The sequence below is a fragment of the Pezoporus wallicus genome, unplaced genomic scaffold (genome assembly GCF_028554395.1).
Source record: "Pezoporus wallicus isolate ANWC-B61680 ecotype Strahan unplaced genomic scaffold, APGP_CSIRO_Pwel_v1 contig_7962, whole genome shotgun sequence".
Classification (NCBI taxonomy): Eukaryota; Metazoa; Chordata; class Aves; order Psittaciformes; family Psittacidae; genus Pezoporus; species Pezoporus wallicus.
In genome coordinates, this window is record NW_026635824.1 from 12,909 (window position 1) to 26,335 (window position 13,427).

At 42.3% G+C, this 13,427-nt stretch overlaps 1 protein-coding gene across 1 annotated transcript in view; it reads right to left on the reverse strand.

The window, feature by feature from the left end:
- Positions 1–234: 234 nt before the first annotated feature.
- Positions 235–13,427, reverse strand: part of RCL1 (RNA terminal phosphate cyclase like 1) — a 32,540-nt gene continuing 19,347 nt past the window's right edge. Inside the window, exons 7-9 of the mRNA XM_057398335.1 lie at positions 12,305–12,461; positions 6,743–6,846; positions 235–1,818 (exon numbers count right to left, since the gene is read on the reverse strand). Coding sequence (XP_057254318.1) covers positions 1,668–1,818; positions 6,743–6,846; positions 12,305–12,461 — 412 coding nt within the window. The 3' untranslated portion in view covers positions 235–1,667. The remainder of the gene's footprint in view (positions 1,819–6,742; positions 6,847–12,304; positions 12,462–13,427) is intronic.

The window sequence follows — 13,427 nt, forward strand, 5'->3', positions numbered from 1 at the left end:
TTTCCTTAGCTGCAAATGAAATTTTGGAAAGATAGAAAATTGCAAGGGCCTCACCCTCTCCCTTCCTCCCACCCTGGCAACTCCCAACGCTATTCTTTTGATGTATCAATTCAAAATAGTCACTTATCTTTTGAAGTTCCATCGTATAGTGCTGGAGAAAAGGCCTTGAGGTTTGGTGGTTGTGGTTTTGTTTTGCTGCTGTTTGTTTTGTTTCAAAGGGGAATAAAACCTTACTTAGGAAAAAAATACTTTATTTTCCAAAACATTCTTAGACAGATTGCAATAAGAACAAAGTACAGTACAAAAATGACTCACACAGCCTGCAATAGTTAATAAAACACTAATCAAATACCTAACTTTTTGTCAAGGTCCTTTTGGGTCCAGTATACATTTTTCATATTACAGAGGTAATCCCCACTTTACAGTGGCATCAGATAAAAGTTTGCAAGACCGTTATAAGACAGTCGCCAGTATTTGCTCTATTACATACATATACGAGGTTTTGACATGGCTTTATTTTACACTGAGTGTAGTTCAAAGTCAAGTATAAATTTCTCTCGTGTCAGGAGTTCAGCATTAAATTCAGCAGGTTTGCCTAGAATCTACCAGAAGTCTTTCTTGGGTAAATATTTATAATCCTGGTAGAAACTTTTTGCACCTGTCAATCCAATACACTGTTTCATAACAGAGCAGCTGCACAAAATGTGATGGCACAACTGAATGTGTTTCTCTCCCTCAGAGCCTCCAGCTTGTTTTACTGCCTTTCACAACTAGTTATGAACTGCAATGTGTGGCATGCCAAACAAACCTAAAAAGAATATATACAGCAAGACAAACAGCTTCAAGATTTCTCCTCCCATGCCTATCTTTGCAGAGGATGCAGTAAAGGCACAACCTATACCAACTTAGCAAGTCAGTATAGGCTGTGATCTCTTCTGCAGAATTCTAACAGGAAGGAAAACTAAAAGACAGGGTTGTTTTTTTTCTTCCTGTGAAACTGTAATTTATCACAGAATGGTTTGGGTTGAAAGGACCTTAAAGATCATCTAGTTCCAACCCTACCACCCTGCCACAGGTGGGGACATAATTCACTCAATGAAAGCAGGGGTGAAGTATTTGACAAATTCTATACATATGCAATGTATAAACAAATGTTACTGTCAGACCTTTACTTTTATTTCCATGACAATACTGTCTTTGCAATTACCTCAAGAATCTATTGTTTCTGTTGTGATCATTTGTTTTGCACTGCAAAGCTTGTTTTGGTCGATCTTATTTTCCCTCTTTATCTAAACCTTTCGGAAAAAGCTAAGAGCAAAGTCTGTAGATACACAGAACTAGAACACCCCTGCATTAAGGCTTGAGGGCACGGGGCGTTACAGGCACTTATGTCCCATTCACTGGAATACAGTGCAAGAGTCCCAAGCTAGCTGAGGCTCTAGCCAGCCATTCCCTTTAGCACAGAATACTGGCATTGCATATATAAACAGCACAAGTCTAAATAGTCTAAAGTCAGCTTCACTGTTTACATGCAGCAAGCTTGGGTACCTCTGCACTGGAATCACCACTAGCTTCCCTGTGCCAGGATAAGCACAAGGAAGGGCAGGCTTTATTAGATCTTCACAGCGTTTTCTGTCACCCCATTTCACCAAGTCTGCAGATGTTTCTTATCTTATAGTTTTGCTAAGGTTGGAAAATCCAATGCCAACACATGTCATTAAGACTTTCTCCCCACCCACGTACTCTTCCTCAGGGGACTTTGTTTCAATTTTAAACATGATCTGGAAGAAGCTTCTCAAGTGTCGCAGAAATTCAATTCTGAGGGAGAGAAAACAACAGAGTTTAAGAAACAAAACAGAAAACCCATTACCAATACATACCAACACTGATGACAGCACTGAGTGCAATGAACAGAACAGAAAATGTTGCTTAGTACAGAGAAACAAGCCTACAGGCTCCAAACGTTGTTCTCACTTGTGCTGCAGAAGTGGCTAGTGACCCCTGCTGAAACCACTGCATTCTGTACGAGCAGAGAGAAGAAATGCCTGGTAGCACAGCAAGGCAAAATGGTGTGGAAGAAAACATGTAGCCAGGCAAGATCACTTACTAATGATGCTGACTTCCCATCAGGGCCATATGAACTTAATAGCAACCTGTGCAAATCCCCCCTCCACCCCGTTCAAAAAACAGAAGAGGGATAGTTAAAAGGCTGGCCATATGTGCATATTTTAAGAAGAGAGACATCAATTCCTGAAGCATGTCTTTGATTTGTATTACTAACATACCCACTTCTTAGTTAAACATTACATTAGAATCACATTCTGACTCAATTCTTCCTGTTTTCTCCCCTCGTTTTCAGGAGGAAAAAAAAAAAAAAGTAATTTTCTTTTCATCACTTTAGAATAAGAAGCACAGAGAGACTAAACAGACACAGCACTTGCTCCTAAACACACACTGACTGGAAGGTGAGTGAGAGGAAAAGCTACTGAAAAGTATTAAAAAAAAAGGAACAAAAACAGCCAAGAAAACTTTCCTACTGTCTTCCCCAAAACAGGGAACAAGCAATTACACCAAAAGCCTACAAATATAAAATGGGTAATTGCTCGTGACAGAAGTCTGGTCTCTTCCAGTCATGGCCACAAGCATGCCTGCAGTCTTGAACTAAGGTTTAATCTCCTCCAGCAATTGGTATGTGCCCTTCTTAGGTTAAGTTTAACCTTTAAAGAAAGGGAATTCAACCCACACATTTGTTTGGCTGGCAGTCTGTAAAAAGCCTCTGCTCTGCAGGCTGAGAGCATAATCACACATCATTACACCAAAGCAATGAAAAGTGCCCACAAAATGGGAAGCCAGAAGTCAAGGTATAGGACTGTCCCCACTGCAACATCATGAGGCCTCTGAAAGCTTCCTGGCAGCTCCTGTTCATAGAAACTGTAAACAACAAAGCTGCAGGAACAAGAATTGCCTTACGCACTTCATTTGGGCATGCTGCTGCTCCTGCGCTTGAGTATGTGCATGGGGTAAGGAGGGAAACGGCAGGACTCAGCAGAGAGGCTCCTGTTACCTTCAGGGGCCTGTTCTTAGCAAGACCTGAGAGTTATCTCTGGGGGCAGCCAGCTGAATACCTCTGCAGGGTGAATGCAGGCACATGGCTACCCATGCTACATACACCTTTCTGTCTCTACCATCCCAGGCTGGTATCTGGCTTCAGCACAGACACCAACTCTCTCATTTCTCAAATGGATTAACAGTTGAAAGAAAACCAAAAAGCACCTTTTCTTCCATGCCTCCCCAAATGCAAGGTTTATGGTTGCTGCCATAATAGGCAAATGGGCATATGCTAGCCCAAACACTTCAGTGAATCTGACAGGCAACGAGCTCTGTACTAGCCTCCTCCTTAGCTGGGTCCCCTCCCAGAGCTCTGGCAGGGTGACAAGAAAGCAACCCAGCCCAAAACAGCAGGAGTGGTGTGCTGAGCTGCAAGGCGGGCACAGAATAAACTGTGTAAATGCCAGAGGCAGTGTGGAGCTGGAGGCTGAGAGATGCTGATCAGCAAGCTCTGCAGCCTGTTGGTGGGCTCAGTTCAGTCCATACCTCTCTTTGCACATACATGGACTACTGTGCTTCTTTACTTCTTCTCCATTTTGAGTAAAAGCAGAGTGAGAAAAAGCAATAGGGCTTTGCCACAGCTCCGTGGTACACAGGAAAGGCTCACAGGGGTGCGAGCGAAGGCAAGGCTGCCTGGGAATGCCAGAGGGAAATCTGGGAGCCCCAAGAGGCCAGCTGTCTTGCAGAACTAGAAGCACAGTGGCAAGAGCCCTGAAACAGGACAAAACCAGAGGAAGTCAGGGGTATGTGACAGAGCACAGCAGAATGAAGGTTTGTGTTAGCTAGAGGCTGATACGGGTTGTGTGTGGGAAGGCTTGCACTTCAAACAGGAGTGGAACCTCCACCAATCATGCATGTATGGACTGGAGAACTGAGGGAGGGGGTGAGAAGTATACAGAAGTTTTATGTTGCTGGGAATTTAGAACCGTATGCTCAGGCATGAACACAGCAGAATTGAACACTTTTCCTTAGACCCATGGAGAGCTACATGAGCCACACTGCAAGTCTTCCTCAGGGCCACTGCTTTCAAATAAACCCCCACTGTATTACCAATAACCTGAAAAGGGTAAACAATCTGTTTACCCAGGTGCGGTTATTTCCCAGAAGCCTGCTGGTACACAACCACCTCACACATCTTAGCTCTCTGTCAGGGCAGAGCGACCGACTAACAGCTCCGTGCACCAGTGATGACTCCTTGGTTCGACTACCCCGAGAGCAGCGCAGGGCTCAGCTGGCAGCGCCGGCGGCTCCGGCACGGCCCCACAGCGCCCCGCCGGGGCCGAACGCGCCCGAAGAAGGAGTAGGGGGAGCTCGGCCTGACGCGCAGCTGCCGCGGGCGGCCTGCGGTGGGACACGCGGGCCGCCAAGGGGCGCTGCGTGCAAGCCGCGGCCCCGGTCCCGGCCCGGCGGGTGGAACCCGGGGAGGGGAGGACCGAGGAGGAGACGGGAAGGGGAAAGGAGGCGGGGGAGGAGAGGGATGAGGAAGAGAGGAAAGGGGGGGGAAGAGTAAAGGAGGAGGAGGAAAAGAAGGGGGGAGTGGGGGGGGGGGGAAGGCGGAGAAGAGAGGGGAGGGAGGAGGAGGGAAGAAGAGAAGAGGAAGAAGGGAAAGAAGGAGGGCGGGAGGAGGAGGGAGGGGGGCAAGAGAGGGAGGGGGAGAAGGGAGGCCGGGGCTGGGTAGTAGCAGAACCGGCACCCCCGGCACGGATGGCGCCCGAGCTGGAGCCAGAAGCAGCATAGGCGCCTTGCCCACGGCAGCCCCCGCCTCAGGCGCTGTGCCTGTTCCCTCCCCTTGAAGCCCCTAAACCCTCATGAAACCATGGGCCATGGCGCTCAGGCTTTCCCGGTTGCTCTCATGGCTCATGTCGGCCCACCTGCACGCGGTCCTGCCAGACTGTGAGGTGGCAATGCTCCCAGCACCCTGCATTTGATATTTAAGTTCAGCTGGACAGACAGGTACGCGCTTCTGTGAAGCCCGGAGCATGAGGCAAGAGGTCTAACACACAATAACCCTTCACAGTGACGGTGGTAAAATACTGAACAGATTGCCCAGAGAGGCTGGAGACATGCAAGGGCAGGCTGGATGGTTCTGGGCAATCTGATCTAGATGAAGCCATTCATCTAGAAGCCAATTTAGGGGCTTACATGGCTTATAAAGAGCTTTAGATTCTGCTGGGTGAAGGTGTTACATGGAGAGATGTCACAGCCCCAAGAGAGAAAAGAAGGGACAATGAAATGGGGCATGACAGTACTGCAATTTACTTGAAAAGCCTGCACACGCAGCGAGTTGCACAGAAGTCACATTTCCTAGTCCTTTATGAGCAGCTTTTCACAGGGATGCTGCAGAATGAGCTGTGTGATCTCTGAACAGATCTTCACAAAACTGGTGAGTCACAGATCATCACAGAATCACAGATTTTATGATCCCATGTGACACATGATGCTTCACAATGTCAGCTACTGTCATTCATCCCTGCTGCTCACTCCTGCCTTGGAAGAAGTGACAACCAATCCATTTGAAATCAGCCCGCTTACAAAATAAACTAGTGCCCTTGCATGATTTTCATAGCATCAAACAAACAAAAAAGGTAGGAAAAAAAAACCACAAAACCCCACACCTAGACACATGCTTAACTGCGCACTTACACTTCACTGAAATCTACTCTTTGTAAGCCTTTCACGTGGATACTTACTTTACAGGGGATTACTTCACCCCTGTGCAATTGGAGGCTTCCCTGTCTTACCCTCAAAATGTGGTGAATGTTGTTTCCAAGGTATCAGGGGTTGAGAATAGCAGTTAGGCAATTTCTAGCTCTCATGTGATGGCACCACCATTCTTCAGTTATCACAGTACTGTACCTTTCACGTATACAGCACCGGTACCATGATAACCGAAAAAGGACAGTTCACAATCTTATTATTTGATGCCATTGTCAGATAAACAATCCTCCCTCCAATTAAAAGAAAACTGCTCAGTCTCTACGAGTAACTGTAATCTAGTCACTTGTCAGTCTGATAGAATAAATGATCTTTTTAATACTAGATACCCTTCCCCTAATCTGTGTGCTGTGGCTAGCAATGTAAGAAATTTAGTCTTTTTCTATCCTCTGAACCACTACTGCCTGCAGACAAAGCTTTTAATAAAAAATGAGACTGAAGCACCAGATAGAAGTCCACTGACTGACAGGGCTAAAGTTTTGGGGTTGCACAAAGCTCCATGAATTGAACTCTTCAGCCATTTCCTACTGACAACCACAGCTTCAGTGTTCGGCTAGCCATTTGAAACATGCTGTTTAATGCCACAGCTACACAGAGATCACTAAGAAAATGTGATACTGTATGCTAGGCAACAAAAAGCCAACTGATATACACGTACAATCTAAGACAAAGAACCAACAATAAAACCCATTTCTGCAATTCTCAGAACCAGGAATAATACCGAATAGTAAGGGAATAACCTTCTGATGCGCAGAAATAAATACTAGGTAACTTACACCACCTGTCTCATTTGACGGCAGGTACAATATGTTCTACTTGTAGCCACAGGGTAAGTCTTACATATAAAAAAAATACAGCTGTGCAATAAAATTAGTTCACTAAACAAGACTGGGTAATTAAATAGAATAAAACAACTTACGTGTATGGAGACAGAGGTCCTAACAGGACTTTGGAAACATCTCGTTGTCCAAGGGTCATGAGGAGCAGAGCAAGGCTCTGATTTGTTGAATCTACACAGCCTCCCTGCAAACCAGAATGTTTTAATAATTAATCTCTGTACAAACCAGAAATTGGGATGGGAGGAGAGTAATGAAGGAGAAAGATATACTTAAAAGGCTATATTACCGCCCCAAATTTTCAAGGGCCAAAAAGATAAAAATCTAGGTTTTGCAACAGTGACAAATTAATTTCACATGTCAGGCTGGGAAAGAAACAGAACTAAAACAGAACCAAATAAAAAGGTCCTATTAAAGATCTCTCCCATTTCTTCCAGCCTGTTCTCTTCTAACATCACAGAATGTAAGCACTGAAGAATTTCTCTGCAGTAAACTGAAAATAGGTATTAGTTTAGTTGTAGCTCATGTGCATGTGGAAGATACCAGGAAATGCAGAACTTTCATACCTATGAAGTTACGTTTGGACAAATAGATCAGTGCTTGCAGGTTCAAACCACCAAATTAAAAGTTGTTTCACACATATCCACCTAAACCCTTGCTGCTGTCTTCTGTGGTTTTACATTTGTAAAACATTTTCCCCATCATATTTAAAATTAGTTGTGTTTTGGGTTTTTTTTTATTGCTATGTGAGAGCTATGCATAAAATTATGTAGAACTAAACTCTCTTGTACATATTTGACTGTAGTAAATCATACATGCATGGTAAATTGTTTTGTATTTGGAAGGTGTTAATTATGACGCATATGTAAATTAGAATTGGAAGGTTTTCTTTGTTTACAAGACTTGAATTTAAATTAAACAGGACACTTTCAGTCAATACTGCATTAGAGAGAATTTAACTACTATTACTATGCAAACAGATTGAAAATTAAGAAAATATCCAACATAACATTATTTTGGATGTCCTCAGACTGAGCCACAGCCACACAAAATCTGTGAACAGTTCCCCACTGGATCAGGCCTAATGCTAAGCCCTCTGAATAGGCTCTCAGGAGAGAGCAAAACCAGAAATTAATTCTTTTAAAACTAAATTCTCTACTGAGGTAAGGTGGCCGTTTCCTTTGTGGACAAGAAGTAACCTGCCATAATTTTAAGAAGCAACACCATCTAAAGAGTTGAGAGGGGCAAAATAAATTTTGGGCTATGTAGCTTAAGAAAACACAATCATGTGACACCCACAGAACATTTACTCAGTGAGAGGGCAGAGAGGAGTACTACAAGTACTCTTGGTACTTGCTAAAACAAATGATACATCGCAATAAAGGAAACATCTTCATTACATGCACTATCATGACCCAACACCTAGCAACACACTCTTACAGCAGCCCTTGCCCTTTTAGCTGTATGAGCCTGCCATACCAAAATGAAATTCTTGCACTCGGCATAATGCCCTCTATGGGACTGATTCAAGACTGGTGCTTTGTCTTAAATGGACAGAGTACCTGCAGAATTTGTTGGTGCAGTCTAGAGCCACAGCTCTCATCAGCTGTATTTGCCAACCCAAAACATGCACAAGAAGCGTATGAGAGTTTGGTAAGTATTTCTGCCAAAAAAAAATTCTGTATTTGCAGTTTGGTTAATAACTCAAAACGCTTTTTATAACTCAGATGAAAACTTGATATTTTCTGATCTTGTTTTTGTTTTTCTAAAGTTGAAAACATAGAACATCTATTTCTATGACCAAATTTCTAGAAAAGGTTCAGACAGCATGGAGACAACCATGTCCTAAACAATACAGCAAAACATGGTAAATCCAAGCTACTTACATAAGCTCTCTTGCTGCAGTGAATCAGTCATCCTCACTATTGTTGTGCATCAGGAATGTGCTGTTATGCCCATTCCCACATGGGCAGTTGCCAGACAAGGAAATAAAGTGATCTGCTTGTAATCTAATGATCACGGAACAGTAACTCAGGACAAATGAGGGACATGCTGCTCCCAAGAAGGCAAACTTTTTTCTCTCAGTCCACCTGCCACTTACGCAAGAGTGCAAAAATCAAAAACAACCCTCCCAGGAAAAATGGGATGGACAAAGTCAGAGCTGAACTACTGACATTTGTTCCAAAATAGCTGGCATTCACTACCAACATAAGATGCACCTTCTAATTCACATTAATTCACTTTATGGCAGTTTCTCCACTATTGTGTCTGTGGACAAAGCCACATCCAGCTGGATGTGACAGTAAGAGACACAGATCACTTAAAATCCTGTCTACCTTGAAACACTTATTATAGAAATACGGCAGCTGACAAATACTGTAACTCTAGGTACTGGACAACAGTGTTTCAATAAGGATTCTTCTGAGCTTGACCCTAGCTTTGATTTAGTCTTGCTTGTATTATGGCATACACACATTTTCCTCCCCTTCCTATGCAGTATGTACTTGCATGCCTTTTTTTTTTTTTTTTTTTTTAATTCCAGAAGAATGGAGCAGAGCCTTGTCACACTGAAGTAAGGCCATCTTGAAAATTAAGCCTTTGGTGGAACGCTTCACTCATTTTAGCTCTAGTTCAATAAAACTCGTGCCCTTCCAAGCCCCCATAACAACATGACCTTTCTTCATTAAACAACTCAACCTTAAATATCTATTGCACCCTCTCCTATTTTTCATGATCATAAGCAACATAAACATTCAATCCTTTTCCAGTTCCTCCAGGCCTTTCCATTCTGCAAATCACCTTCTATATAAAGCTTCCATAACCAGTGCCTTTCAAAGACAAGAAGAAAATACTTACTGGCCTTCTACAATTAAGCTAAAATAAGAACTGCATGTGGGTTTGTAAAAGCAATGCTTTTGAGTCAGCCACTCAATGTCCCCTCTTTCAGGGGCATTGTAATTAGCACTGTACTGCTTAGTATTAGTGAATTGACTCTGACATCTTTCCATTAATAAAGGTACATTAAAAACCTCTACTGATTCCAAGAATCAGATCACCTCTTTCACTTCTTTTTGAAAGCTTAGCAAAAAAGGGACCACTTAGCATTTAACATATCAAGACTCATATCCTTAAGATTTCCTAGGTGGTAAAGTTCACATAATAGCAAGCATTAAGCAAGCACTTTAAGAGAAGTCCCTGTGCCCCTTTAAACAGAAATGAACTCCAACAGCTTTGTGGGTGGCCCAAACAGCTAAAGCTGTCCTACAGATAATTATCTGCAATGCTCCCAGGATGTCCTTTTCTGGTCAACACTCCCTGGCTTTGTCCTCTGCCAAGGGAGCCAAGCAGAGACACAAGAAAAGACACAGATGGAGAAACAATCTCAAAGAGATAACCTAAACACAGGGCAAAAAATTCTCCCTTGAGTCCTGTCCAGTGAGCATCTGGTGTAGAGTGTGACTTAAAGACTCCCTGTTCAGAGCAACTTATTCTTCTTCTATGCACAGCTTTCCCAATTTTTTTTTTTGTTTCAGTAAACATTTTATCTAAGCAAAGAAATATAAAAAAAAAAGTATTTTCAAATGAAATAAACATTGCATGCTTCGCAACGTTTTACATCCTCTCTTGGGTCAACACCAGATCAAACTGACCTAAGCTCAGAAAAACAAACAAAGGGAGAGAAAGATGATGAGAAAGCTCATCTTTCCAAATTCCTCGCTAGCTGGTGCTATGTGAGCGTGTGCATCATATGTAAATTCAAGTGTGCATTCTAGAAAATACAGAATAAAACCCACCATATTGCCTATGACAGACGGAGTGGGAAAATCATAAATGGTGAATAAGGATTGAGCACTCCAGAGGATAAGCAGCACAACAGCCAAAAATGCGAACAAATGGATTTTTTCACCATGAGCTGCTGCCGTGGAGGACCACAAGCAGTCCATATGCTGCTCAGCACTTGTCAATCACTCTTGAACTGACGCATTCCACATATAAAAAACCCTTCCAGAAGCACCAGCAGTACCACAGCAGGCCACAGCTAACAACCCCACTCACTCAGAATCTGGTCTTCAAAGATACTGAAACTTCATGGCCCATCACTGTATCATCCAAAGACTTGCCTGACCATGCTTCCTTCTCAAATGCTCTTTTCCTGTTGTTCCAAGATACTCAGTATCCTGGTGCTTTGCAGAATTTGACTAATCACATTCAAATGGCTACAGTGCACTAAAGCAGAAAATCTACCTGGTTCAGGCCTTACCAGCCATCTTAATTTTGGAAGCCCTCTGACTCTGAAGAATCTGGACAAATTCCCTCACTATTTTCAATCTGTCAAGCGCCAGATGATTTTCAAAGGGAAAAAAATACCTATTGCTCCTGATGAAATGATGTGGAAATTGGATTTTTGATGCCTCCAAACACCTGACTACCTGAACATGTTTTCCAAGAGATTTCCAAGGGGTCTGGACTGTACCCAGGAAGAACATTTGTACTGCTTCTATAAGAGAAGATCCCTGGGCTACAATAGGTAAGTCCTCAAGCAAGATGGTGCACTGAATAAACACCATATGTTCCACAAAGACTGGAACAAATGGGCAAGTTGGTAATTCAGACTGCTGAAGGGCAGCAGAGAAAGGAGAAGATAACATGGGCAGAGATGAACAACCTACTATTGGCGTGAACCCAGTATATGAAATTAAGGGGTATTTTTATAATTTACTACATCACCAAATACAGAATCTCATTAGTGGCTTTTTTAATACTTGGCAAAGCCTTATCAGGTTATTCCAGTTCAGAGCAATTATTTTTTATTTAAACAGCAAGTACAATTTCTAGATGACTTCCTCCTAAAGGCCAAATGCATTTTCTCAGTACTAACAGCTACTTATTTTAACCATTGTGGAGATATATAACAAAAGCAGGCTATTAAATCAGGAACTCACCATGATGCTAATTGACAAATCATTTGTAAAACTGAAAGTTGCTCCTCCACTACAACTCTCACCACAAATGAAAAGAAAAATAGAATAATAAACCAAACAAACAAATTATACCCCAGAATGTGTACTGTTATGAAATTAAGATTCCCATGCAAACACTGAACTAGCTCCCTTCCAGTAAACCATTCAGCTGATTCCTCATACAACCAACACATCTCAGCACATTTGGCTTTGCCATCATCACCATAAAGCAGCCAGCACTGAGGCTAGCTGCTTCCATCTCCCTCTTCCTCACATATCCTCCCACCATTCCATTTTAGTTTATTCCATTATTAGTTTAAGAACACTGACTTTATTACCCCTGCTACTTTTTAATCAAAAATAACCCAACCAAAAACCCAGCCCATGTGTGGCCAACTGAATTTTATTGCTGATAAAAAGCAACAAAAGAAAAATTTGCCACTACTATGATTCATAGCAACATCTCCTGGCCATAGGAAATAATACGGCCCAGCCAAGCATGGCAGCATTAATGAACCATTCAAAACCACTCCTTATTTGGATGAAGATGACAATGGCAGGACCAGATTTCTCTGTTTGGATTTGAATGCATCTGAGGATGCTCCCAAACCACCTCCTCCTTTACCAGTAGGTCATCGCCAACTTCCTCTACAGCTATACACACAAAACATATTGGCCACTTACCCTGTAGACCTCCTCAAGCAGAAGTTTAGCACAGTTCTGGCCAAGTTCCTCAGGAAGCACAGCTGATCCCTGCCCCTGAGGGTTTGAGGCTAACTCAGCACTGAGAACACTGCCATTGATGGTTTCTGCTATAAGGCATAGGCCAAAACCTGGTGATCTGAAAGAAAAGGAAAAAGTACTTTTAAGAAGAAAAAAAGAAAAAAAAAAAAAAAAAATTGAGTAAGAAGCCAACTATTCCCTGTCAACCTTCTCCTTAAGTCACAAACAGCTCCTCTCAGAGGAGAATACTGTGAAACTGGACTTTCTGACAAATTTCCTGTTCTGTACATTCAATTCACCCTGGGAAGAAAACAACAAACATTAATGACAGTATTTAAAAGTCTAACCCTGTGCCATTTTCCCCAGATCCTCTGTGCTGGTTATTCCTGGCACAAACAACAACAAAAGAATAAACCATCCCAACCTCAGAAATACCCTCCTCTACTAAAAAAATAAAAATAAAAATAAATAAATGTGGAAAAGAAGAATCTTAACTCATGTTTGATGTACATTTTAAAGGTATCTTGAGTTCCTCCTCTGCAACATTCAAAAAAGCAAAAGTTTCTTAAGGGACCAAGCTCTTTCCCTGGAAGCTTCAATATTTAGCAGGCATTTATACAGCAGCAAGAAGGAGAATAATTAAAAAAAGAGTTTGATCCACGTTCCTGGTATTTCAAATAACTTGTTTTCACTTTCAGTTCAATACTATCCAAATCATTACAATCATGTAAGAATTCTGAACATAAGATTTAATGAAAGAAACAAAACACCCCATTTTCCTTAAAGCTTAAGATCCTCCAAATGCTACTGTGAGAGTTCAGACAAACTTCTGCTACAGGAAAAATCACAGAGGGCTGACTAAAGCTTGCTGAGAAATCAAAAGGTTGTCAGGAAGGAAAAGAAGTCACATGATCCTCTTACTTATAGTCTCTGGAAGAGCAACAATAGCTAGCCATTCAAAATATGACTAACATAACTTCAGTCAATATATAGGATTTCCAAGTTTTGGGTTCCTGCTGTCTCTACTACCCAAACTTTTTAATTAAAATAGTCCCACTGATCCAAAACTGTGAGGAATGTCATC